Raw genomic sequence first — 26,360 nt, forward strand, 5'->3', positions numbered from 1 at the left:
TCAGGTCTCATAACAACAAACTACAATCAGCAGCCTCCTAGCTCCCTCCTAAAAAAGCTCATTTCATCTGATTGATTAATTCCCGTAGTCCGAGTCCAGCTCAGCTCACGCCCGACCTTCGACGCCTCCATCGCTTTGTTCACGCCGCTTTTCACCCTGAGTGTTTCTGGGACGTTATCATAGAGAAGTCTTCGTACCCGGGGCGGGACTGATCACAGACTCAAAGATCCGGATGAGTTGGCTGGTTGGATGCTCACCTGGCTGCAGTGGACTTTTGTGTCAGCTTTGTTCCCCAGCTTTGTTCCCCTTGAACACAGGTGCACTTTTTTTACGCTGTCCTTTTTTTTCCCATCAAGGTTTGGTCTCCTCCTCACGATGATGTTCAAAGGTTTAAAATGAAACTCAAATATTTGATTGTTTAGGTCTTATCTGAAAGCAGCCGGGCTTGGATCAAGTTGTTGTGGACGTTTCTTCAGCTCCTCTAACGAGGCGTTCACACCAAACACGAATAAAATTCAACGTAGAGACGCAAATAGAAGTTCTAGTCGAAAGCGCAAATGATGAGATGCACGCAAATTATTCGCACAAATGAAGCGAAGTATACCCAGAAATGAATTTGTGAGAGGTGCCGCCGTGATAGCCAATCAGCGTGCAGATCCTCCGGCGACGTGTTATTGCTATTGAACTAGCAAGTCAGCTCTGCTCCTTTAGCATCACCGGCTTCACTATTCAATAATCAAGCTCAACCTTCCTCGATTACAACCCTCCCCCTCACGTCTTGGGTAGACGCGATTTTAACTTGCAAACTCGGGTTTGAATCACAGGACTTGTGCGATCGTTTGCCTTCGGTGTGAACTTTATAAGAGGCCAAACATCTTCAAGAAGTTCAACCAACCCTGGCTGCTTTTGCATAAGAATAAAAACCCGCCCTGACCTTGATGGCTGACAACATTCCCACCAAAACATCCACACTTTGATAAAATACAGAAGCTGCTGGTTTCACATCCTGACATTGAGTTTGTCTGAAATCACCTTTTTCTGAGTGCTGCAAGAACAAACTGTTTTTTTTTTCTTCCCCCTCATGAGACAAAAATACGATAAATTAAAGTTTGAGTTCATTCATTTTGTTTGGTAAGTCGACTAGCAGTGTGACCTTTATTTAACATTAGAGTGAGTTATTGACAGCCCTCAGGTGTGAAGCCCAGCACACTTCTGAATCAGCCTCATTCAAAGGTGAATCAAATATTTCAGCTGGATCACATGAGACCACATGGGTGTAGAAACTGGTTCAGGGGTCTTTAATCTGTCAGATCATCCTCATGCTGCCGCCGTCTTTCCATCCTGTGCTCTGAAATCAAGGCAGGAGCACTCAGCAGCTTTGTTCTCTTTTTTAACGTGATCAAACAGGACAAAGGGAACAAGGTCGTCAGGTCCTGAGTGGCGGTGAGACGGTCTCGTTGAAGCTTTGTTTCTGTCCCAGCTGAGTCTGTACGTCTGTCCCCTCCTCTATCAGTGACTTCTCGCAGCATATTTCATTGAAGTTGACAGTTTGGCTCACATATGTCTCTCAACTCACCCTCAAACCATGGGTTAGTAATTGGATAATGGACTTTTCCACTCAGCATCGACTCAGTTATGTTGCGGTCTGCGGCAGCGTGTCTGGGAGTAAACTTTGAGTGGGAACTGGGGAGTCTTTGTACGTCAGGGTTTGTACGAAAATTTTATAGCTGCATTTTTAGCATATTTGGGAACATTTTTGTAATCTGTGTTTATCAGTTTTGTAGGAGGGGAGCGGTCACAAGACGAGTTTCAGTTTTTACTAAGTAGATTTCCTCGTTTGTAGTTTTAGTTCTGTGTAGCAGAGTTGAGAGATGATGTAGCTTCTGTCTCCTTTCCCGTGTTTGTGTGTCGTCCACACGAATGTCCGTCACTTTGTAATCCGATGATGTGTCGATCTCTATTGTACATTATGGCTGTCCAAATATGTAGAGACACAGATTTTTAGAGCAGTAGAAACTTTTATTTTTCACTCTTCAAACCAGCAACGAAGCCCGCCTGTACATGGATCTATTTTCTGTCTCTGAACGTTTCGGTGAAATCGCCCTCTCATACAAAGTGCTGCATATTGTGAGCATGACGGTCGTGATCGGGGCGGATTGACACGTTAACTCTTGTAAAGAGTTTCTCTTGTTTTTGTAAGAAACAAACCAGTTCAACATAACGTCTATATTGACATTGCATTTCTTGTATTATTTATTCATATCAACAAACAGTTCTCAGTTTTTTGAGTAATGTTGAAGAAAACGTAACTGCAGATTAAAGAAGTATTCTATGTTTTTAACGGATCGTGGAAACTCTGAAGAGATTCTCTTTTGTACTTGATAGGACATTTCATCCTAGGTAATAAAGTAATGTTTTGGCACCATTTTAATAAAGAGTCGTGTCTTCTTTGTCTCACCTATACGTAAAAACACTTCCACGTTTACATCACTATTTATTTATATAGTTTATGTAATAGGGACAGTGCAAATTACAGATTACAACTTCATCCTGTTACTACGGAGCCCCTAACGTGACATGGGCAAAAAATATTTGATATGTTCCCCTGCGCACCAGAAACTAACCAGTGCTCACACGAAGAATTTCTTGAGATCACAAGATATTATTGCGTGCTCACCAGAAAGTTTCCCATGTGCACAAGTTACAGAGTGCACACTGGAGATCCACCAGTGCATCGCTGTCTTCCAGTTTCGATCTAAAACTGACAGCACGGCAGTTAGTTGAGCTTTATTTCAACCTTGGGCTTCATTATAAGATTATTACGGCTTTGCTTGCACATCGTCACCGCTTCATTGTCTCAGAACGGCACCTAAAACATACAGTCATGGCCAAAAGTTTTGAGAATGACACAACTATTAATTTTCACAAAGTCTGCTGTTTCAGTTTTTATAATGGCAATTTGCATATACTCCAGAATGTTATGAGGAGTGATCAGCTCAACTGCAATTAATTGCAAAGTCCCTCTTTGCCTTGAAAATGAACTTTATCACCAAAAACACATTTCCACTGCATTTCAGCCCTGCCACAAAAGGACCAGCTAACATCATTTCAATGACACACAGGTGTCACACACATTAACACAGGTGTGGGTGTTGATGAGGACAAGGCTGGCGATCAATCTGTCATGATTGAGTGACTGGACACTTTAAAAGGAAGATGGTGCATGACACCATTGTTCCTCATCTGTTAGCCATGGTTACCTGCAAGGAAACACGTGCAGCCATCATTGCATTGCACAAAAGGGCCTAACAGGAAAGTTTACAGCAGTGAGTAAGATTGCACCTCAGTCAACCGTCTATCGAATTATCAAGAACTTCAAGGAGAGAGGTTCAATTGTTGCCAAACAGGCTCCAGGGCGCCCAAGAAAGTCCAGCAAGCGCCAGGACTGTCTCCTGAAGGTGTTACAGCTGCGGGATCGGGCCACCACCAGTGCAGAGCTTGCTCAGGAATGGCAGCAGGCAGGTGTGAGTGCATCTGCACGCACAGTGAGGCGAAGACTTTTGGAGGAAGGCCTGGTGTCAAGGAGGGCAGCAAAGAAGCCACTTCTCTCCAGTAAAAACATCAGGGACAGACTGATATTCTGCAGAAGGTACAGGGACTGGACTGCTGAGGACTGGGGTAAAGTCATTTTCTCTGATGAATCCCCTTTCCGATTGTTTGGGGCATCTGGAGGAAGGCTTGTTCGGAGAAGACGAGGTGAGCGCTACCATCAGTCCTGTCTCTTGCCAACAGTGAAGCATCCTGAGACCATTCATGTGTGGGGTTGCTTTTCGGTCAAGGGAGTGGGCTCTCTCACAATCTTGCCTAAAAACACAGCCATGAATAAAGAATGGTACCAGAACGTCCTCCCAGAGCAACTTCTCCCAACCATCCAAGGGCAGTTTGGTGATGAAGAATGCCTTTTCCAGCATGATGGAGCACCTTGCCATAAAGCAAAAGTCATAACAAAATGGCTCGGGGAACAAAACATTAAGATTTTGGGCCCTTGGCCAGGAAACTCCCCAGATCTTAATCCCATTGAGAACTTGTGGTCAATCCTCAAGAGGCGGGTGGACAATCAAAAACCCACAAATTCTGACAAACTCCAAGCATTGATTATGCAAGAATGGACTGCCATCAGTCAGGATTTGGTCCAGAAGTTGATTGACAGCATGCCAGGGAGAATTGCAGAGGTCTTGAAAAAGAAGGGTCAACACTGCAAATATTGACTTATTGCATGAATTCTGTGTAATTCTCAATAAAAGCTTTTGATACCTATGAAATGCTTCTAATTGTATTTCATTATACCATAGAAACATCTGACAAAAACACCTAAAAACCCTGAAGCAGCAGACTTTGTGAAAATGTAATATTTGTGTCATTCTCAAAACTTTTGGCCATGACTGTACATTCTACCTCGCTGAAGTGTGTTTAGCCCAGTGGGACATGCAGTTTATTTCACGTGTGTACGTAATACCTCTTCGTGCTCACGGGAAGTTATTACGTGCTCACGAGAAAGTTTCTTGTGCGCACAAAGACACATTTAATAATTAATTTCTGCCCATGTCACTTAAGGAGTAACTGATGTTATAGAGATAATAACTGTTTCATGTTTATGTTTGTTTGTGTTTATTTATTTGTACACTTAAAAAAGTACACAAGAAAAAAGAACAAAGATAAATAATATACAGTACAGAAAACTCAGAGTTGATTTGAAGCCTCCACCAAGAAAATGTTGTAATATCACACATTTATTAAAAAAGAATACTAAACTGACACTGCTGTGACTGGCTGCATAAAGGTCTTGAGGCCCGCCTCCTCCATAGCGACAGATGGAACATGGCCAAACTTGAAAACTAACATAAGAGTCAAATCACTTTTCTCAAACATACTTTACAATAATAAAGTTTGTTCTGATTTTGTAGTTCTGGAGAAGTTTCTGTTTTGTATTAGTTATTAAATGTTAAAAAGATGATTGATTGACAGCTTTGTTTAAAAATGCAGGCTTCTACATGTTCTCCACGAGAAGTAGAGGAACAGCAAGAGCGGACATTACGAACCCAGATTTTCCATAACCCTGAGTTTCTGCTGTTTTGTTGTGGACTAGATCCACCTGAGGGAGCTCAGTCGTCACATCCTCGTTATATCCCTCGAAACGTTTACCAGCTCTACATAGAAGCTACTTTGGCTTCACTTTAGAACAGAAGGAGACAGAGGTGTGTCGTCCGTATTAAGATGCAGTCACTGCTCCGTAATTGACACAGCTCACGTCTCTCTAATTGAACCCTCAGCGTTTCAAAGTGAAACCTGTGACATGTAGGCACCTGGTCATGACCCCGAACACTCCTACAAACTCTCCCTGTGATCAAATAACCAACATGACACATAAAGGTTGACCTTTCTCTCTCCTCACACACCCTCCCCCCGCGCTGCGCTCTTAAACCGCTAAACGAATCCAGAAGCCTGCACAGACGCCCAGAGCTCTGCAGAAGACCACAAACCCCAAGTGGTTTCAATCCACCGTCCTCGCCTCTCTCTCTCACTCCCCCCATGTGGCTTTGGGGGCTATCACACAGGAAGCAACTAAGAGATATTACACCCTCCCTCCTCTCTCCTCTTTTTCTCTCCCTCCTCCTCCTCCTCCTCCTCTTCGACATCCTCTGTGATGAGGAATGTCCTCCTGCTGCGATAGTAGCCAAGATGTGGAGCAGGCTCCCGTTTCCTGCCCGCCTGCATCTGTTCCCTCCAGCGCTGATCTCAGATAGAGGCTTCCTCGAGCCTGGGAACTGACCGGCCCAGCTGACAGACAAACAGAGGAGGAGAGGAGAGGCTAAGCCCTGCCTGCCTCCACATCCAAGTTCCCAAGTCAGCCTCTCTCCCTGCAGGCCAGACAGAGACCACGGTTGTTAAAGTCTAATTAGAGCGTCTTAATTCGGGGGCTCCCTCTCATGCAAACACTGGAAACGATAATGAGGATCGATGTCTCGGTCAGCGGGGGGATGTATGTGATAGTGTGAGCGGATGAGGGTTGCTTTAAAGACAAAGAAAGATTCCCACAGGCTGGAGAAGTTCCAAACACACACATCTTTATTGGGGTCATGTATCGTAAAGCAGATTAAGCAGTCAGTGCAAATCTTCCCCGATCCCTCCGGAGCATGAGATCATTTTATGAGATCAAATAAAAAGCTGATCCTCTGGAGAGACGGACCCTCTCCACCTTGCCCACGCCTTCCGCTCTCTCCGATCCTCCCTGAATCCTCGAAACACCCTGCAGGAGCCCACACAGAGCAGAATGTGTTTCTGTGTAAGCAAGAAAACAAGAGCCATGGCAAAGAGGAGGCGCCTCTCTGAGCCGCGTGTCCAGGTGTGGAGAGGATCAGATTCCTGCGATTAGATTTATGGCCCTACTCCCCCCCCCCCCCCTCCCCCTCCTCGTTCTGCGAGGCCCCTTTTGATGTCCCGAATATTTCATCGTGGACGTATAATTAAAGTTAGAAAAATGGGCCGCTCTCATGTCAAGCAAGTCCTCTGCCCTCTCTCCCTTTATTCTCTCCTCTGCTGAGGTTTGTTGCTGCTTTTTCAGGCCCTTCGTTCCCTCCCTTTGGTCCTCGGAACAATAATAGTGCATTTCCTGCTCACGAAAAACAACCACAGTCACAACATTTGGGTGTTACAAAGCATTACTTCTCAGTGCAATACAACGTTACATCAATTTAGGTACATTTCCTGCTAATCAAAGGAATCTTTGTGATTCAAATAATGGATCCTGGCTTCCCCAAAGAGTACTAAGTGTACAATCCGGTCTCTGTTCTATAAGGCAGCTAGGACAACACGTTTAAAAATAATACCCTTAAAGCTAGGGTTGGTAGTCACGGAAAACTAGCATGAATTTGAATGTAGCATTTCCTCAGGACTCCGTCTAACCCCTCCCCTCCTCCCCTCAGAGCTCCTCCAAAACGACGCCCCCGCTCACATGCACAAGCGCCGCTGATTCACGACCATATGATGGTGACTGATTCCAAACCGGTCCTCAAAACATCGTTTGTGTTTGGTAAGAAAACACCAAAACATTCTCCTAGTGAAAGTTAAAAACACAAACAAACATGAAATGTACGCTTTGCAGGAGGCGGGCAGAACGACAGGACAGGATTTGATTGGTTTCATCATTTGGCTCCTGATGGCAGGGATTGGTTGGTGTTTTCCCAGGTTTACTCCGGCTGTAGATAGCAGCTTTTTTTACCTCTTTTTTAAGAACACATTATGTATTGATTACCATCGGGACAAAAAGATCATTTTAACCAGTATAACAAAGAGTGGATCTAAATCTGACTACCAACCCCAGCTTTAAGAGTGGAAACAATGGTGAGAAATGTTATTCATATGAGCCGAATTTCAGATTTAAATCAAGTCAGTGGGACTTCATGAACCAGCCATGAACTCGTGGGGAGTTGAGTTAGCGTTCTAGTTCAGATAGGATCATCGGGCTGATGGGGGCTCGTTTTATACCGCACACATTACAATCTGTGATCAGGGAAGTCCGTTTAATTAAAACCACTTGTGTTTCCTCTCAAAGTCCACCCTCTAAAGACAGATGAACCAATATAACGACACATCAAAGCAGTCCATAAGAAAATAAATCCATCTCTTCTGAAAAAGTCTTCTTCTTGATATAATACTGAGGGTTACGTCTGAACAGCTCGGGCTGCAATGTCTCTTCCCCCGCAGCAGGGGGCGTCGCACTCATCTTTGGTTCACCTGCACCTGGAGCGGGTGGCCTCCAGGGCCTTCTGGTGCCTCCGTTTGTTGAAACGTTTGACATAGTTGTTGCTTCGCAGGAGGCCGTCTCCGGGCTTCAGTTTACCCCCCAGGAGGTTGAGGAGGTCGCTGGGGAGATGGCGCCGGCGGTGGTAGATCTGACCCATCACGATGTATCTGGTGCCTTGGAGACATGAAGGGGAAGCTGACTTTAGGAAAACAGAACTCTCACACCACACTTTAAAAAAGATTTAGGACACTTGCTCTTTATTTAATTTAGAGGTCTTTATGCGTCACTGCACCTTAAGTTTTTTCGTTAGCAGCTACGTCGCTACACTCACCGAGTTTGATGTCCGGGCACGGTTTGCTGCACTTGTAGGTGTCCAAGACCAGAAGGCGGACTTTGAAGAAGAAGCTGTCGGGTGTGACGTAGAGTCGACTCATCTTGTAGAAGCCGTCGCTGCTCACCATCAGAGTGATGAGGCGGATTCCTTTACGCACCACGTCGATGTCATGGACGATCCCGTTGATGGCTGTTTGAGGAACATAAAACATGAAATATCAAATGTTATTGTAATTAAATAAAATATACAGTATAAAGTCTTTTTTTAAAAATAGAATAACTTGATATTTTGGGGAATATTCTCTTTTTTCATGCAAAGGTGAGGCGGGACAAGCTATGCTAGCTCACAAAATGTAACATCCAAAGGTAACAAAATTAATCTGAAAGCGCCTTTAGGGACAAGTTATAAACACAGTATGACTTTTTAGTTAATTAAAACCAAATTGTAAAATCAATACAGCTGGATTTCACAAGGTTTAAATCAGTGGCAACCAACATTTTCCTGTTCAACACAGCAGCAACTGCTTCAGAGAGCAACGCTAAATGTATGACGTTTTAAGTTTCAAGAGTCTTATTCTCTGCTTGGGGTTGTCCATTTGCAGTTTTTTGTTTCCCACTTAACTTGATCTCAAAGGCCTAAAACACATTTTTATCCCCACATATTTTTTAGAGCAGCTTTAGTTTGGTTACTATTTACTTTTAAGATTCAGATCAGTAATGCAGAATATGATCAATTATGATAAAAAGATGTAATGACACATTATCCTTATTAAAATGAACTCCAGCTACGTCAGCTGACACAGTAAAGTGATAGGTACACTAACGCCTGAAAATGAGTCAAATAATATTCAAATATTTTTTTTGTAACATTTTCACTGACTTGCAAAATATATACTTTAAAACATGGGATATAAAATAGTTCAATAATATTAATATTGTATAATAAAAGTAGTTTAAATGTGACACCTGTCTAATCTGTTGTGCAATAAATGTTAAAAGGTGTGCAGGAACCCTGGCTTGTCATAAATTTTAGTTTATATTTAATCTGGTAAATTTTGTACGGAGCTCCTCTGGTGACATTAGTTGGGAAAAATAAATTTGGGGCCACAAAATAATGAAATCGTAGGAATGGATTAATATTACCTGTTCACAAATTACTTTTTCGCGCCGATTCGATATTTATTTATTTATAAGATAAATAATATTAATATAATATTTTTAAAAAATAATAATATAGTATTTAAAAAATAATAATTAGTGACCACGAGATTACTAAATCGTGGGAACAGATTACTTTTTCGTGGCCACAAATTTTCTAGAGCGACACAGGAGGGGCGCCATTATTTTGATATTGATTTCTAATCATACTTTTGATACGTGCTACGAGAGATTGTAAAGACATTAAAATACACCTCAAAGACACAAAAAGCTATTTAAATATATTAGCAAAAATATGTCTGAATCCTGTGAAATGACAGATTACAGTACAAAGTGTTTTTGTCAAACTTGAGCATTGTGTCTCTCTCCAGTGAATACGTACCAAACTCACTGTAGCAGTAATACTCTCTCTCCTCCTTCTCCTTCCTGCACTCGCTCATGCAGAAGGCATCGTGTGAGAAGTCAGACTCTGTGGAGGAGAAAGAAAGAAGACAGGATGGAGGGATGAGAAGAAGAAGAAGAAGCCAGACTCTCATACCAGTGTCGTTAGAAAAAGAAAAGGTCGTCATTACAAAACCCAGACGGGACATTCCTCCACATGGGACAGGAGGAGGTGCAGAGACAGTTTATATTTTAACATTTCGTTGGTGTAAACTTCACACGAGAGAGTTATAAAGACGGATTCAGTGAAGAGGGCGTAACGAGGAGTGTTCACTGCAGTGGATAAACACCATCCTGACATGAGTGAACAACACGAGAGCATCAATCATCTTTTTAGACTTCTTTTGATGCTTTCCATTATTTTCTGTGTGGTTTTTTTGGGGGGGAAGCAAACACTGAGGAGTGATGGGACATGTAGGAAAATGTACATTAGAGATGACATGTAACAAAAGACATGCTCACAAACTCATCCGTTGTTCCAGATAGCCTTTGTTAAATTCACAGTAACGTGTTAAAGTGGAATAAATGCAGCTTCTTTTATGAACTGACGTATGCAGACATGTGGGTTCCAGTATTTGAGTCTGTCATGTGTTTGAAGGTCAGATTGCACGGATTATTACCAGAAATAAATAACATGAAACTGATCTTCAAAGCATTTCCCACAACCCTGAGATGATCTTCTCTTGAACATGTTCCTCCAAAGAGGACTAACCCCCATAGATCCTGATTCTGTGTCTGTCTAAAGTCAGGATCTGTTAATCCTCCCGTACCTCGCTTCAAGATGTCGAACTGGTAGAGCAGACTGGAGGAGCGCCGGTTGAAGACCACAGGAGGGCGGCTGTTGTTTCTGGTCCCTGCTCCGATCCCTGACTGATAGAGGTTGGACTTCCCGGGTCGGTTCTCCTCCGGGTCCAGACGTCTGTTAGGGGGCTCTTTCCTTGGAGAAGGTGCGGGTTGGTTGGGCTGAGCCTGAGGCTGTGTGTGGACTGGAGGCCTGGGTCTGGCGTTGGGGTGTCCGTCTGTGGGGTCACTCTGCTGAGGAGGACTGATGTTGACCTGGGAGTCCTGGTTTGGTTTCTGCAGGGTTCGGTTGTTGTTGGCGGTGGTGGCGGCGGCTGCTGTCGCTCCTGTCAGTAGAGTTTTGGGGAGCAGACCTGCGACCTCTCCTCTGGTCTTCTCGCTGTTGTGCTCCACCAGGCGGTCGCTCTTGGGGCCCTTCTTGCTCTTGTTGTGGAGGTTGTGGAGGTTGTGGTGGCGAGGGATCGGGGCCAGGTCGCTGTGTTTAGGCCAGACGGCAGAGGGGAGAGGATGGAGGGTGAACTTTGACTCGACGGTTTTGCTGCTCTTCTCCAGGAGCTCGTTGATCGGCAGGGACGGCTCTTTGACCATCAGCCAGGTCTGGTTCCTCGGAGCTGGATCCACAAAGACACTCTGACCCTTTTCTGTCAGAGTGTAGAGCTCTGAGACGACACAGAGAAAAGTCACTTCAGAGAGACATCATACATCCACACTCTGCTACAGACATGGATCTATTTCATTCATGTAAATGTGGATGTGTCCTGTAACAGAGACTTCCTTCTTATATAATCTGTCTCCTTCACAGACGACTTTATGAGTAGTTTGGTCAGAAACAACATGAATCTGTACAAATCTCATTTATTGGTGTATTTGTTGGTTCAGAATGTCCAAATTCCCCACAAAAAAGGCATGCATTTTTAATTTTTAAGACTTCAAAAGTCATAAAACATCTCAATTCATGAAAACTGTGACATAACCACCCCTCATTTAACTTTTTATCTTAATTATAATGATGTTTGGGATGTCATACGTCCACATTGGAGTTTTGGAGACCATGTTGTCTCAGATAACGGGCCTACTTAGATTTTAATGGATTAAATCTGATGTTCTGATTGTTGTATTTCTGAGATCAAAAGCACCAGATCCCACAGAGTCTAGTGACAGATAATAAGCCTTCATAGAGTAATCTGAGGTGCAGTCACACCGTGAAAAAGACGACACAGCAACAAGAAAATCTCTCTTTCCTCAACATAATAAAAACAAAGACATAACAAGGATTCAGGCTCACCGTTAACTCCATGCTCCTCCGCCTCGTTCAGAGGAAAGCGTAGAAACAAGAGAAACAGAATAATCCCTGTCATCCTGGAGGTTCAGTGTGGACACACGTTATGGTCTGCTGCAGGGCTGGGATTCCTGGGATTTTTATAGAGGCTGCTCAGGAATGAGACGGGATGGGGTGGAGGTGGAGGAGGAGGTGGAGGTGGTGGGACGTCCCTCACGCAGGAATAAACACTCCTTCATTCATAAATTAGTTTAAAGAGAAATGCAGGAGGAGACAGTGTGAGTATGGAGATAATCTGTGATCTCTACAGATTAGGGATTCAAAGGAAAAGATAAAAACTTGGACTTTGAGGTTTCTGGTGTCAAACAGTTTCAGGGATTATCTGTCTTCATGTTTTATTTCTTTTTCTTTTGAATATTTTAGAACACCATAAAACCACCATAAAATACAAACGTTTTCAAACCAGGTGCTGCCAACTCTTCTCATAATCCTGCCTCAGTGTTTGTGCAGGTGATGTTCAGGAATCATCAGTCCTCAGTCCCCTCTAGTGGTCACAGTGAGGAACTGCAGACTTCAGATTCATCAAACTGAAAATAAAAGAGAAATTAGTTCAGTCACATGGTGTTTATGTATTCCTCCGTGTGCAGAGGCCATCAGGTGATGAATCAGGATCAAATATTCACACAAACAAGCTACGATGCGTTCAGGAGCAGTTTGGGATTTCAGAGTCTAGCTTCTGTGCTGGTGATCTGCACGCTTTCTGAGATAAAACCATGAAAAGTAAAGAATGTAATCATTTTCTTCTTTCCTTTATTCCCACATGATCCCTGATGAAATTATGACAGGTTAAGGACGGTATCAGTGCAGCAAGTTAATTACAGCAGCACTGTAAACACATCAGACCAGCTACATGAAGCATGTCAGGATTAAACCAGCATGAGACTCACTGACATCACCTGTATGTCTGCTTATTAAACACTGCATGTCCTTTTTTGAATTACAATTAAATATTTAGTTTTTTGTGTTGGTCTGTTTTTTTCTGTGTGTGGCTTTGAGTAAGATTTCACCACCTCAGGACAGTGAGGGTCTCCAGTCTCTGGCACCATTATTTGAGGGGTTGCAGACTCCTAAAAAAGAAAAGAAAAGGCTTGTGAACCTCTGTGTAGCGAAATGGAAACTAATGCTACCCTGCATAATGCTGGGATTTACCGAAGAGTTAAGGGCCACTGAAAAATAAGTTTTTGGTGTAATTTCTTTTTTCAATTCTTTGATTAAAGTCAAACTCTGATTTTAATTTGAAAATATTAACTTTTTTCTGATGATTTAAAGAAAGTCAGAGTTTTGGAGGGTGGCGAGGAAGAAATATTAATTTTAAGTTATTTTTTCTTTAAATTCTGAGAAAAAAGTCAATATTCTCAAATTAAAATCAGAATTCTCCTCAGTATAGATTTCACATTTATTTTTATTTTTTCTTCATTAGTGTGTGACCACAATTTATTTAATATTTTCTTTTTTTCAACATTAACTCAAAAAGGATTAAATGGAGGAAGGAACAGTAAAGTGATTTAAGAATAAAGGGTTGATGCAAATAAATGTCATATTATGTCCATCTAAAGGAGCAGAGTACTTCAGGAATACTTTGTATTAATGATGGAGATAAGAGAGGAGACTGAAAAATAATTTAATGTGTTAAGTCCTCCATGATGAAATCTTTGTCAGTCTTTATAATTCATAATATTCATCTTTAACTGTGTTTTAATTGATATGTGTCTAACGCAGCAGGTATGAGTGTACAGGAGTCTGGTCGGAGGTGTAATGATGCCTGTTTTGGTTTCTCTGATGGGGTTAGGGAACTTTTATTGATCCTGAGACGAAGCTTATCTCTGAGCTCCGAAAAGGAAGCTAAAGTCGACCCAGATGGGACTCGAACCCACAATCCCCAGCTCCGGAGGCTGATGCCTTATCCATTAGGCCACTGGGTCATTACGTGGCATGAGGAACACAAGAGTCTTTATAAAAACAAAAAACTAACACAAATAAGGTTAAATAATCATATTTAGTGACAGCAAATTGACTTGACATGAAGGAGAAGAGAAAAGGGTAATTACAGGATTAAGTGTACTTCAAAGATGGCCGCTCTGGTCCTCAAAAGACAGCCAGGAAACCCTCAAGGATTCTAATCTATAATCTCGCGAGACTTCTGCCAGTTGCCATTAACAACGGCTTTGTTGGCTTTCTATGGTAGTGTAGAACGGGGCAGGGCCTGTAGTCCAACTGACCAATCAGAGAGCAGGAGAGACAGGGCGGTATATAAATGACGTCACGTCTTAGAAAAAAACAAGACGCATCGAAGGTAAGCGAGTCTCACCTGCTCCCTGTCTAAACTCACATTTACACTGAATGATCTTTGAGTTGATGTTTGAAGGGATAGTTTAAGTGTATTAAGATAACCTCGGTGAAAGTGTCGGTGTCTGTGTTGTTGGTTACTCAGACAGGCTCCTCTGAGCTCGGCCACATGGTGTTAGATAACCTCAGACTCTCAGTGTGCTAGCTAACTGAAGCAGACAGGCGGGAGAATCAGTTAGCTCCTCGGTTTGATGTTTACTGTGAACTTGTCTTTAAACAGGGAGAGACTTTAACGTTAGTGGATCAGTCTGTCCAACAACGGTCAGAATGTCAACGGGAAACGACTCCGGAGCTCGACTCACCCAGTTCAAAAACAAAGGGAAGGATGCCACGGTGAGCCCTGACACTGAACTCACTGAAACACATGAATCCTCTGATCTGTAATCATCATATAATCAGCTCTGTGTTCTCTATGGTGTCCACTCTCTCAGGAGCTCAGGCGACGACGAGCCGAAGTCAACGTTGAAATCCGCAAAGCGAAGAAAGAGGACCAGATCCTAAAGAGGAGGAATGTCCAGACCCTGGAGGACGAGCCGACTTCTCCTCTACACGAGCAAGACCTCAACGCACAGGTAGGCACAGGGACACCTGCTGCTCCTTTCACACACTGGCTCCTGATTCAGCAGTTTCACACACTCAAAGTGAACTTGGGTGTGAAGCAGGGGCGTAGCCATCATTTCAGTAGTGAGGGGGACACGTTGTGAGGGTTGCTATGCTGTTTGTATCCTGTTGTTTTGATTCCTATTCTTCTTTTTAAAAAATGCATTTTGACATTTTTTGCTTTAAATGATCTGACAGCTGAAGAGAGACAGGACACATGGGGAGTAGAGAGAGAGAGAGGATGCTACTTCAAGGACTAGAGCAGCCCTATTCAATTAGCGGCCCGTGGGCAAAGCAACTGTAATGTAAAATGTAAAGAGGCAGTATTTCAGCATAGGTTTAGATTAAGTACTGCTCTTTTATTGTGTCTATGCCCTTTTGGATGTGGCAATACATTAATAAACATCCAGTGTGTTTGCTATCTTATCTATTTGTTTTTCTTTTTAATGGTTAACTTTGATCACTGTCTGCTAAAAATGTCAGGCCCAGATCACGTCCTTAGTCTGAAAATCCAGCCCGGCCAAATATTGAATTGAATAGCCCTGGACTAGAGCCTCTGTACATGGGGTGCCTACACAGCTAGGCCAAGTGCCTCTCCTTTCAAACCCCTGATATGGACACTTAAGGGTTATTTTAAATGTACTGAGGCAGAGGTAATAAGAGGGGGTCAGGGGTTCCTCCCCCAGAACATTTTGAGCATGTAATACTTTATTCCCTACATCGTGGTGAATATTTTTGTGACTGTTTGTGGTGGTCAACACTCCCAGTTCACCACTGCTTCAGACTATCCCTGACAACTGCCTTGTCCTTCTTTCTATCACAGTTATGCAGACTAACACATGTGTAATAAATAGTGAGTATAAATGAGGTATTAAGGGTTGAATAAAAACATGAACTTATCAAAAGTCCAATCCACATAACCCCACTTACACAGTGAGATATAAATACAGAGAGCAGGGTCTGCTGCCTCTCGCTGCCTTGATTGCTTTACATATTAACGTGAACTTGTGAAGCGCATCCTAGCCTCGGTAGAAACAACAGCTGGAGCGTCCCTTTCCGCTCTGATTATAAAATTAAAGACGTAGAAAGAGCGCTCCGTACCCGCCCACTCATGGTGCGTTCCGGATAACTTCGAAAAACAAGCCCAGGCTTGTTCAGATTAGCTTCAAATTGAACGGCTGTCAAACTTGAGTCACAGTACAGAAAAGTGCGGGGGACACACCCCGCGTCCCTGCAAAGGTTTCCCCACCTTCAGAAGCAGATAGAGGCTCTCTCAGTGTGCATTTCTCTCAGTTAAGTGTGTTACAGTCTATATCAAGGGTTATTTTAAGCCTGACCCAGGTTCAGAGAGCACATGACTAATCCTCTTTACTTTCCTTTTCCACAGCCCCCACAGCTCTGGACTCTGGAAGAGATCGTAGCAGGTGTAAACACCGGGAACCTCGATCATCAGCTGCAGGCCACACAGGCAGCCAGGTGAGGTCACGAGAAAGATGTCTTTCTAGACCGTACTCTATGTTCTATCATTAACAAAGACCCAACATCAAGACTGGATCAGATCCAGTCCCCTCTTACTGACAGGACTCAGTCTGATCTCATCTTAATCCACCATGAGCAGAGCACTTTGCAGCATTTAGCAAGTTACAGTGGGAAGGACAAACTTCCTTTAACAGGCAGAAACCTCCAGCAGGACCAGACTCATGTTAGACACACATCTACTGAGACCGTGTTGGAGAGAGGGATAGAGGGAGATGAAGAAAGAGAGATGATAGTGGAGAGACAGATAGTAGTAGTTGTAGCAGCTGGAGTCTGGCACGTCCACAGCAGCAGAGATCCAGAGGAACCTACGAGACAAGGGAGCTCAGGGACTCCAGAAAGGTCTATGGTTAGTAACTTTAATGGGACAGGAAGAGTTAAAGTAAGAGACAGGCAGAGAGAGGAGAGAGAGGGAAAGACAGGATCCCAGTGTGTCAGTCTAAGCCTATAGCAGCATAACTAAGAGCTGGTCCAAGCCTGATCCAGCTCTAACTATAAGCTTTATCAAAAAGGAAAGTTTGAAGCCTACTCTTAAAAGTAGAGAGGGTGTCTGCCTCCTGGACCTTGTGAATGTGACTCAACTTGAAAAGAGTCACATCCTGTTTTTAACTCTCATGATGTATTTTAATGGAGGTTTGTAACATCTGTTAGGTTCATGGTGTCTCTGTTTTAGACCAGTGCTGTCTTATAATCCTTTTCCAGTATTTGCATCATCTCCCTGAATTGACTTTCGTTTGATAACGTCCCTAACTCCACGTTCTCCCCTGACCTACAGGAAGCTCCTCTCCAGAGAAAAGCACCCCCCTATAAACAGCATCATCAGTGCAGGCCTCATCCAGAGGTTTGTAAGTTTCCTCGGATGGTCTGAGAGTCCCCCGATACAGTTTGAAGCAGCTTGGGCACTGACCAACATCGCCTCGGGTACCTCGGAGCAGACCACGGCTGTCGTGGAAGGAGGGGCTGTCCCTGCATTCATCAGCCTGGTGTCATCTCCACACCCACACATCAGCGAGCAGGCCATTTGGGCTCTGGGGAACATTGCAGGTACTGACCACATGCTCTCTTTACTACATCATGTTCTTTGTTTAGACATGATGTTTGATTCATGTCAGATTATTTCAATGTTTCATATTTTGAGTGTATGCATCAAATGCTCGACCAGATGATGTACTTGTCTCCGCTCTGTGACTCCATGTACGCCCCCTCTCTTCATTTAGGTGATGGCTCCAACTACAGAGACCTAGTGATCAAACACGGAGGTGTTCAGCCGCTCCTAGTTGTTCTGGCGTCTCATGACCTCGCACTATTTCCTGTAAGTTTTCTATCAGAATTTTACTATGCAAAGTTATGTGGCTTTGTTTAAAGCTGGTAGAGTCTCTCCACATGAGCACTCAGTGAAGAAACTCACCCTACTACGCCCTCTACTGATGAGTTCAGTATCCTATCACATGGCTCCTCATGTCCCCCAAAGACAGAGATAGAAAGGACAGGAGGGAAGAGAGAGCCTGCACATCACTGGGGTTATCATGTGGGCTCCTCCCTTCACTGATGTTTCCTTTAGTTAGGCCCACGATACCTCGGAGAGGCCAACAGAAAGAAGAGTCTGAAGCAAGATGTCAGAAAGAAGACTGAGCCGAGACGAGAAACCTGTCTGAACTGGAGCTTTTATTGCAGTTGCATTCAGTGCTGCACGTTCCTAATCAGAATCAGAAATACTTTATTTATCCCGGGGGGAAATTCAGTCATTACAGCTGCTCAAATACACAATAAGTAAGAATATCAAATAATATTAATGGAAGAAGTAATTAATAAGATATAAATACAAATACAATGAATATAATTATAATAAAAGTATGTACAGAAGACAGAATGAGCTCTGTATAAAATAAATCCATGGATGAAGTCCCCGGAGATCAGGAAGAGGGCGCTCTGGTGGTCTGTCTGGAGGTCAGGAAGAGGGCACTCTGGTGGTCTGTCTGGAGATCAGGAAGAGGGCGCTCTGGTGGTCTGTCTGGAGATCAGGTAGAGGGCACTCTGGTGGTCTGTCTGGAGATCAGGAAGAGGGCGCTCTGGTGGTCTGTCTGGAGATCAGGAAGAGGGCACTCTGGTGGTCTGTCTGGAGATCAGGAAGAGGGCACTCTGGTGGTCTGTCTGGAGATCAGGAAGAGGGCGCTCTGGTGGTCTGTCTGGAGGTCAGGAAGAGGGCACTCTGGTGGTCTGTCTGGAGATCAGGAAGAGGGTGCTCTGGTGGTCTGTCTGGAGATCAGGTAGAGGGCACTCTGGTTGTCTGTCTGGAGATCAGGAAGAGGGCGCTCTGGTGGTCTGTCTGGAGATCAGGAAGAGGGCACGCTGGTAGTCTGTCTGGAGATCAGGAAGAGGGCGCTCTGGTGGTCTGTCTGGAGATCAGGAAGAGGGCACTCTGGTGGTCTGTCTGGAGATCAGGAAGAGGGCACTCTGGTGGTCTGTCTGGAGATCAGGAAGAGGGCACTCTGGTGGTCTGTCTGGGGATCAGAAAGAGGGCACTCTGGTAGTCTGTCTGGAGATCAGGAAGAGGGCGCTCTGGTAGTCTGTCTGGGGATCAGGTAGAGGGCACTCTGGTGGTCTATCTGGAGATCAGGAAGAGGGCACTCTGGTGGTCTGTCTGGAGATCAGGAAGAGGGCACTCTGGTGGTCTGTCTGGAGATCAGGTAGAGGGCACTCTGGTGGTCTGTCTGGAGATCAGGAAGAGGGCACTCTGGTGGTCTGTCTGGAGATCAGGAAGAGGGCACTCTGGCGGTCTGTCTGGAGTCTGGCTATGGCAGCGTTGATAACGTTGGACGTCGTAGTCCGGTTGGCAGAGGGGGGATGTAAACAGCTACCAGTATGACATGTGAGATCTCCCTGTGCAGATAACATGGTCGGAGGCCCACAGTGCTCTCGCTGCTATCCCGGTCTGCCCGGACAGTCTGGAAGCCGTCAATGGAGACGTTGTGGTCTAGAATATCCTGATGCAGCCATGTTTTCGTGAAGCACACCATGCTACATTCCTGAAACTCCGTCTGACTCCTGGCTAGTCCTGTTAGCTCGTCCATCTTATTATCCAGAGATGTCACGTTACCCATGATGAGAGAGGAGAGACACGGCTTCTATCTCCTCTCCATAGACCTCTGTCTCCTTATACCAGCTCTCCTCCTCTTGCTCTATACCTCCTCTGCCTCTATGTGTCCTAAATCTCCAGAGTTCTGCAGGAACATCCAGCGGCCCGAGCCGACGAGCCGGCTGGCTTCATCTTAACCAGCTGAACATGAGTAAAAAAAAACAAAGCTGCAAGTAAAAGTTAAAGTTGGTGATTTCATTGTGAAAAACAATCCACAACTCTCACCAACGGAAGGCCAAAAAAGGTCACAACTTCAACAAACTGCCAGAGAACAATCTGACAAAGTTTGATGAAGAAAGAGAAGAATGTAAGGAGGGGAGTGACTCTAACAGGCTGCAACACCTCAATTAATCACAGCGAGGATGTGAACATATCTACACCTACATAAAAAGAAACAAAAAACGTAGACAGGTAGGACCAAAACACCTTGAACAAACCTGAGGCCTGGGTAGGGCTGCTGCAAAGTCAGCGTTCACTTCTCATAAAGATTTGAGGTATAATTGCCGTTTAGTAAAGAACAGAAGTCTGTAATCTGGTGTGGCTGCTTTACCCTTCACATCAAGAACATTTCCTTCTAGATGAAAAAGCAAAGTTTCTGAAACCCTGAGCAGGTGTTGTGGTTAGATATGTGCAGTTCCTCTGAAGAGGCCCAGCTCCTTCACTGTTTGATGCTTTAGTGATCTGTACTAACATTTAACAACCTGCCATTCCAGCCTGGCTACCTGCGAAATGTCACCTGGACCCTGTCAAACCTGTGTCGGAACAAGAACCCAGCACCTCCGCTGTCGGCGGTGCAGCAGCTGCTTCCGGCTTTATTCCGCCTCCTGCACCACGACGACAGAGAGGTCCTGGCAGACACCTGCTGGGCCGTGTCCTACCTGACGGACGGCTCCAATGAGAGGATAGAGGTGGTGGTGCAGGCCGGCCTGGTGCCCCGCCTGGTGCAGCTGCTCGCCTGTGGGGAGCTCCCCATCATGGTACGAGTTTGTTTAAGTCAAATGTGTCTGTTTTTCTTGATCAGGTGTTAGTGCACTTTATCCAAACATGTCAAAGAGTGCTCACTGTGTGATCACAAATATGTTTTGAAAGCATCAGCTGGCTGATCTTTGTGTCAGATGTTGTCTCGGCGTACGACAGATTCCTGTTACAGAGGCGCCAGTATTTGTGCAGTAAGATGTGAACCTTTAGACCTGGTTTCTATCTTAGTCTGAACTGCTCATAGTTCACCCTCCTGTATATAATCCTAACCCGTGAACACTACTAACTCTCTGGCTCTTTGCACCCTCCCAGACTCCAGCCCTGCGGTCAATTGGCAACATAGTGACGGGGACAGATGAGCAGACCCAGTGTGTGCTGAACGCAGGTGCCCTGGCCATGTTCCCAGGCCTGCTGCGCCACCATAAGCCCAATATCCAGAAAGAGGCAGCCTGGACCTTGTCCAACATCACTGCTGGCAAGGACACCCAGATCCAGGAGGTCATCAATGCCGGCCTGATGCCCTTTCTGGTGGAGATCCTTCAACAGGTCAGAGCACAGGAGCTTATAGAGAATGTGACCTTCTTATTACAGAGTCTGAAAATGATGCTTTCATTCATAAATCAGTTCATGATTTATTGATCAGGAGGGAGAAATGTTTCCTGCATTCTATTGATTAACATCATTTTAACATGATACACACAGTGTCTCTATTTCTCTCTGCATATATTCAGCATAATAATAATAATAATAATATAATATAACAATAATTAATACATGGTAATGTATATAATGATAATAGTAATAATAATAATAATAATATATATATAATATATAATAACAGTAATATATATAATATATTTAATATAATAATACTAATAAAAATAGCAATAATATATAATAACATATATATATATAATAATAATATATATATTATAATAATACTAATACAATAATAATAATAATAAAAATGCATTTATTTTGTTAAGGGGGGGTTAGACTGAGGGGGTTAGACTGAGGGTTAGACTGAGGGGGTTAGACAGAGGGGGTTAGACAGAGTCCTGAAGACATGCTACATTCAAATTCATGCTAGTTTTCGAGACTACCAACCCCAGCTTTAAGATTACACACAAATCAATCTAAACAAAACCCCAGCAGCACAATCACTCGTTAAAAGCTTGTTGGAAAAGGTGAGTTTTAACAGGGATGTGAATGTGAAAGGGTCGCTGCAGTTTTGAACATGTGTGGGGGGTGAGATCCAGAGCGAGGGTGGCAGCTAGAGAGAAGACTCTGTCCCCTCAGGTTTGGGTCTTTGGTTCTGAGAGATGGGGACAGGAGGTTGGTGTTTTGAAGAATGGATATTAAGGGAGGTCAGTGAGGTAGGAGGGGGCCTGGAGCAGGACTTAGAAATGGATGCAGAGGGGGACAGGGAGCCAGTGGAGAGGATGCAGGACCGGGCTGACACCAGCCTAAACAACACAACTCCTGTTTTAAAGTTTAGCCCATGAATCCATCCTCTCATGTGAGCTGTGTGTGGAGCAGCCTCGTTGGATTGAAGCAATCCAAAACTAGGCTAGCGCTTCAAGCATGCGCCCCCATATAAGGAGGCTATAGTCCCTGTTGCAGCAGTCGCTGGTTTGACCCCTGGCCTCGACCATTTGCAGCATGTCTTCCCCCGCTCTCTACTCCCCAATAAAGGCAAAAATGCTCAAATATACAACTTTAAAAAAAGCATCACAACTTATTCATTATCAGGAGGAACTATCTCTCTCTCTCTCTCTCTCTCTCTCTCTCTCTCTCTCTCTCTCTCTCTCTCTCTCTCTCTCTCTCTCTCTCTCTCTCTCTCTCTCTCTCTGGGGTGACCATGAGTACACTTGAGTGGCTCACCCAGGTATAACCTTTATGTTGGAAGCACTGCTCTACAATTTAATTGAAGTTTGTGTCATGGAGGCTCCTTCTTTGTGTGACTCATCAGACATCATGTTTGTGTTCAGGGAGAATACTTGTCCCAGAAGGAGGCAGTGTGGGCCGTCACCAACTACACCAGTGGGGGAACTGTGGAGCAGGTGGCCTACCTGGTCCAGTGCAAAGTGCTGGAGCCTCTGCTCAGCCTGCTGATCGCCAAAGACAGCAAAATCATCCTGGTCATCCTGGATGCAGTCTGCAATATTTTACAGGTGAACTGCAGAGACCACCTTTCTGTTTGTTTCCCCTAGGTTAACAGCCTGGGGGGGATTCAAGTAAAAATGCCATGAACGCAAAATACAGGTCTGCATTGCTCTTTTACGACAGTCCCTGAATGCACCTGCGCTCTGGATAGACAGTCAGCTCACGACACTCTAGTCTTTGATGCCAAGGACTCGATCAAAACTTACTAAATGTGTCTGATATCACCAAACTGGATTAAATCAAGCTGTAGATGGGAGCTTTTTACAGTTATGGCGGCAAAAACGGGAAAAGTCAAATATTAAACAGGCGTCCCCCGGTTGTGTTTGTGTCACTAACGCAAACCAGGGGTAAAAATCCTCAATGAAGAGGAGACTGGTTCACACAGCGCACCTGCTGCAGGTAGAGACCAAGCTAACACTGCGCCCCTCAAATAATAACTCAGCGTGTCACAGGAAGTCATAGTTTTCATTTCTTAAGATTAGATGCACAGCAGGGAAAATATGAACTCTTAATGTCCGCCAGTCTGCCGGTAAAGTTTTCATCTGAGTTTATATTATCAGTGATGCACTTTAGCTCTTCATAGTCTGGTTTTCGTCTTGAAAAGACAAGTTGTTGATGAATATTTATCGTATCATTGTGCTGTCATGTGTGTTTGTGTGTCTGTGTGCACAGCAGGGCAGAACTCTACCATGCGCGATACAGAGAGCAGATGAGCATAATGACAACCCGTCTAGTAAATAAGATCAATAACATCAGGATATTTAGTCTGTTTAATAAAAGAACAAGTTTAAGACCTGATCTATAAGAGAGGTAACTCTGATTTAGTTCTGCTGTGATCTGGCGCTATATAGAAAATAATTAACTGAACTTCCAAGGGGGGCGGGGGCCGCTGTTGGGGGGGGCGCCCTGCTGGTGCAGTTAAATTGTTGTACAGGGTCATGAGACGAGCAGACTTCACCCTAACCTCTCTGACAGCCAAGTGACGTCCCAAGGCTGACTACACTTTGAACTCTGTTAATTGTATTATTGCATTGTTGTAAACATTACGTGGTATCAGCCACTGTGATTCATTTCAAGTAAATAGAGGTAACCATTAAAAAGCACATGCACACAAATGAACCTGGAGCTGTAGTTGAAGTGCAAATGTTTCTGCTTTCCAAGGAGAGATGGCTCTTTAATTTCCTCTGTCTTCAGGGAACCAGCTATGAGCAGGGATTAAAGGCTAGTCCTTCAAACTGCAAGAGGAATAAATTAACAAATCTGAAATGTTAGCCTCATACCAGCTTCTCTTCCCTCTGATGTTTTCCTCTAGATCTCATAGAAACAAAGTCTAAACTGCAGGTTATTGAAATCTGAAACAGAGATGTGCAGAGTTTAATCAGGGTCATTCTGCAGATTACAGTGAGATTATCACAGGTCCATGGCTTGCGTCATATGTCTGTCTTTTCTCCACAGATGGCACAAAAAACTGGTGAAATTGAGAAACTCTGCGTGATGATTGAGGAGGTCGGCGGTTTGGACAAGATCGAGGCCCTGCAGGCCCACGACAACGAAGCCATCTACAAGTCTGCGCTCAACATCATCGACAAGTTTTTCTCTGAAGATGTAAGTTTACTGAGCGCGGTGTGGACGAATCCTGATCCCTCTTTCCTGCTCAGATCACAGTCGACATTCTTCCACCCGGATAATCCGCCTTTCAACTAACCTCAATAACAAGAGAGCTTTTCTTAAACCATGAAGCTGCTCAAAAAACAACCTGCTTTTTTTTTATTATGACTTCATTGTGTCTCAAACACTGTCAGCATGATTTTCCAAAACAAGCCAACACTAAACTGAATTAATTGAAGCTTTCTCTCCTTCTCTTTTGATCCTTCAGAGTGAAGAGGACGAGTCTCTCGCTCCCGAGGCCTCCGCAGAGAGCTACGTCTTCCAGATCCCCGAGGACAAAAGCTCCTACCAGTTTTAACATTTCAGACTTGTTCTCTGGAACATATGAACAAAAAAAATTTGTACCTTTTGTTAATATCTTTTTTATTTCTATTTGACATTTCAAATTTGTATACGACATGCAGGGACAAAAAACAGCTTTTTTGTGCTATTGTAAATAAACTTTACTAAATTCAATCTTTGTTTGTTTTCATGCAATCAAGGCAAGTTGCTAAATTGCTTTCTGCATTTATTTGTTTATGTATTTAAAATATATTTTATTTATTATTTATTTGTTGATAATATGTAATACATTTTTAGAATGAGTCATTCTGGTAATGAGAGATGGAAATGAGCTCATTTCACCACTAGGTGGCACTCTTCTTATTCCAAATGTATCCTGGTTCTTGATTTGAATCCACATTGAAGAAACCCGGTCTATAAAGGTTAACTTTATATTACATTTCAGTGCTTGTCGAGTCAGAGTTGCAGGAAAAATAAATGAATTACAGGCTTGGTGTATTTTGTTACACTCAGACCCAAACATGCTGCAGCTACCTGCTGGATCATCCTTAGAATAAAATAATCTTTATTAGTCATTGTAATGTACAACAAAACTAGAAACGCTGCTCCTGTAGGTGCATGTAACAAGAGTAATAAATAGAAAGCAGGTAGTAAAAATATATACAAAATGAAATGTCCAGTTTACACAGACATGATGCATGTTTGTTAAATCAAAGGCAGCTGTTTAGATTGAAAAAAAGGATTATTTTCTGGTTAGCATTTCACATCTAAAGGTCTGTATTTACACTAAGCTTTAATGCACATGAGCAGTTTTTCCCTCTTTTAAACAAATACATTTGTCTCACGTTGTTAAAGATATAGAAACACAGATTTATAAATCTAGAGTAAAACAAAAATTGCTTGTTATCAATATTAAGTTTAAAATTTGAGACTGCTAACTCATATTTGGGATGTAGGGTTATCACATACTTTATTTCTACGTAGACTGCAGAGTAAGGCAACATTAAAGAGACTCCTTGCTTAGTGTTAGTTACCTGTTTCATGGTAAAAACATTACACTTACAAGCTCATCAACAAATCCAGCACACCAACTCATTAATTATAAGTTTGTTCATAAATACTATGCAACACCTTACAGATGCTTCCAAATGAAGCTCATAGATAGTCCACACTGTTCTAAATGTTACCAGGATAATGTTGGCACGTATGTCCATGTCTGTTGGGAATGTCCTGTGGTACTTAATCTTTGGTTTAAGGAAGCAAAGTATCTTGAAAATATTTTAAAATTTCCAATTCCAAAACAACCATCCTGACTTTTATTTAATGACGACTCTGCTCTCAGAGATTCAACCAGATTGGCCTTGAGGAAAATCATATTTGCAGGTTCCACTGCTGCTAAGAAGACCATAATACATTCCTGGTTCTACATTGAACCTCCTTCTTTAAAACAATGGTTTAACTACTTCAGAGATATCACTCTTATAGAAAGATCATTGGCTGTAATTCATAAGGCAGGAGCATCCACTGTTGAGGCTTGGGATCTTCTTATTGCTTCTCTTTTAAATCCGCTTCTTCTAGAAAAACTGACTAGTCTTTTTTTAAAATTATTTTTATCTTATATATGTATTTATATATGTATTTATATATTTAGTACTGGACGTCCTTAATGATCTTCCGGTTGTGTAAGAAGCTTGATTCTGATTGGTCAAAACCCCTTGACAGCGGTTATTAACATTCACTAACATGAGCAACACCTGAGTCACACTGATCAC

General features: G+C 43.4%; 3 protein-coding genes and 1 non-coding gene across 9 annotated transcripts in view; 2 read left to right on the forward strand and 2 right to left on the reverse strand.

Annotated features, from left to right (window-relative positions):
• The window catches only part of LOC117815861 (nucleosome-remodeling factor subunit BPTF-like), a 46,430-nt gene extending 43,999 nt beyond the window's left edge, over positions 1–2,431 (forward strand). For 2 of the 3 annotated variants that reach the window (XM_034687834.1, XM_034687835.1), the window contains one exon: positions 5–2,431. In XM_034687834.1, the coding sequence (XP_034543725.1) occupies positions 5–41 (37 nt within the window). In that variant the 3' untranslated portion in view covers positions 42–2,431. The remainder of the gene's footprint in view (positions 1–4) is intronic. The other variant, XM_034687836.1, reaches the window with a different exon arrangement.
• Positions 2,432–6,103: 3,672 nt separating this feature from the next.
• On the reverse strand, positions 6,104–14,947 carry LOC117815804. Of its 3 annotated transcripts, none has more exons than XM_034687739.1 (8): positions 14,579–14,947; positions 12,887–12,943; positions 12,280–12,403; positions 11,823–12,049; positions 10,507–11,196; positions 9,678–9,764; positions 8,136–8,327; positions 6,104–7,978 (listed from the first exon to the last, which is right to left on the reverse strand). In XM_034687739.1, the coding sequence occupies exons 4-8, from the start codon at positions 11,893–11,895 to the stop codon at positions 7,791–7,793; spliced, it is 1,230 nt and encodes a 409-aa protein (XP_034543630.1). In that variant the 5' UTR covers positions 11,896–12,049; positions 12,280–12,403; positions 12,887–12,943; positions 14,579–14,947; the 3' UTR covers positions 6,104–7,790. The 3 variants fall into 3 exon arrangements, with proteins under 3 accessions (XP_034543630.1, XP_034543628.1, XP_034543631.1); XM_034687737.1 differs by having other exon boundaries at positions 13,925–14,947; XM_034687740.1 differs by having other exon boundaries at positions 12,270–12,403; positions 13,925–14,947.
• On the reverse strand, positions 13,726–13,798 carry trnar-ccg. Its single transcript has one exon. It is a non-coding gene; the product is annotated as a tRNA-Arg (tRNA).
• LOC117815803 (importin subunit alpha-1-like) lies at positions 14,079–24,655 on the forward strand. 2 transcript variants are annotated; one of them, XM_034687736.1, is made up of 11 exons: positions 14,079–14,169; positions 14,443–14,555; positions 14,654–14,794; positions 16,210–16,298; positions 17,134–17,402; positions 17,576–17,670; positions 20,208–20,471; positions 20,785–21,018; positions 22,464–22,646; positions 24,094–24,243; positions 24,515–24,655. In XM_034687736.1, the coding sequence occupies exons 2-11, from the start codon at positions 14,490–14,492 to the stop codon at positions 24,602–24,604; spliced, it is 1,581 nt and encodes a 526-aa protein (XP_034543627.1). In that variant the 5' UTR covers positions 14,079–14,169; positions 14,443–14,489; the 3' UTR covers positions 24,605–24,655. The 2 variants fall into 2 exon arrangements, with proteins under 2 accessions (XP_034543627.1, XP_034543626.1); XM_034687735.1 differs by lacking the exon at positions 14,079–14,169 and having other exon boundaries at positions 14,198–14,555.
• The last annotated feature ends 1,705 nt before the right edge of the window (positions 24,656–26,360 follow it).

The sequence above is a fragment of the Notolabrus celidotus genome, chromosome 7, assembly GCF_009762535.1.
Source record: "Notolabrus celidotus isolate fNotCel1 chromosome 7, fNotCel1.pri, whole genome shotgun sequence".
Lineage (NCBI taxonomy): Eukaryota > Metazoa > Chordata > Actinopteri > Labriformes > Labridae > Notolabrus > Notolabrus celidotus.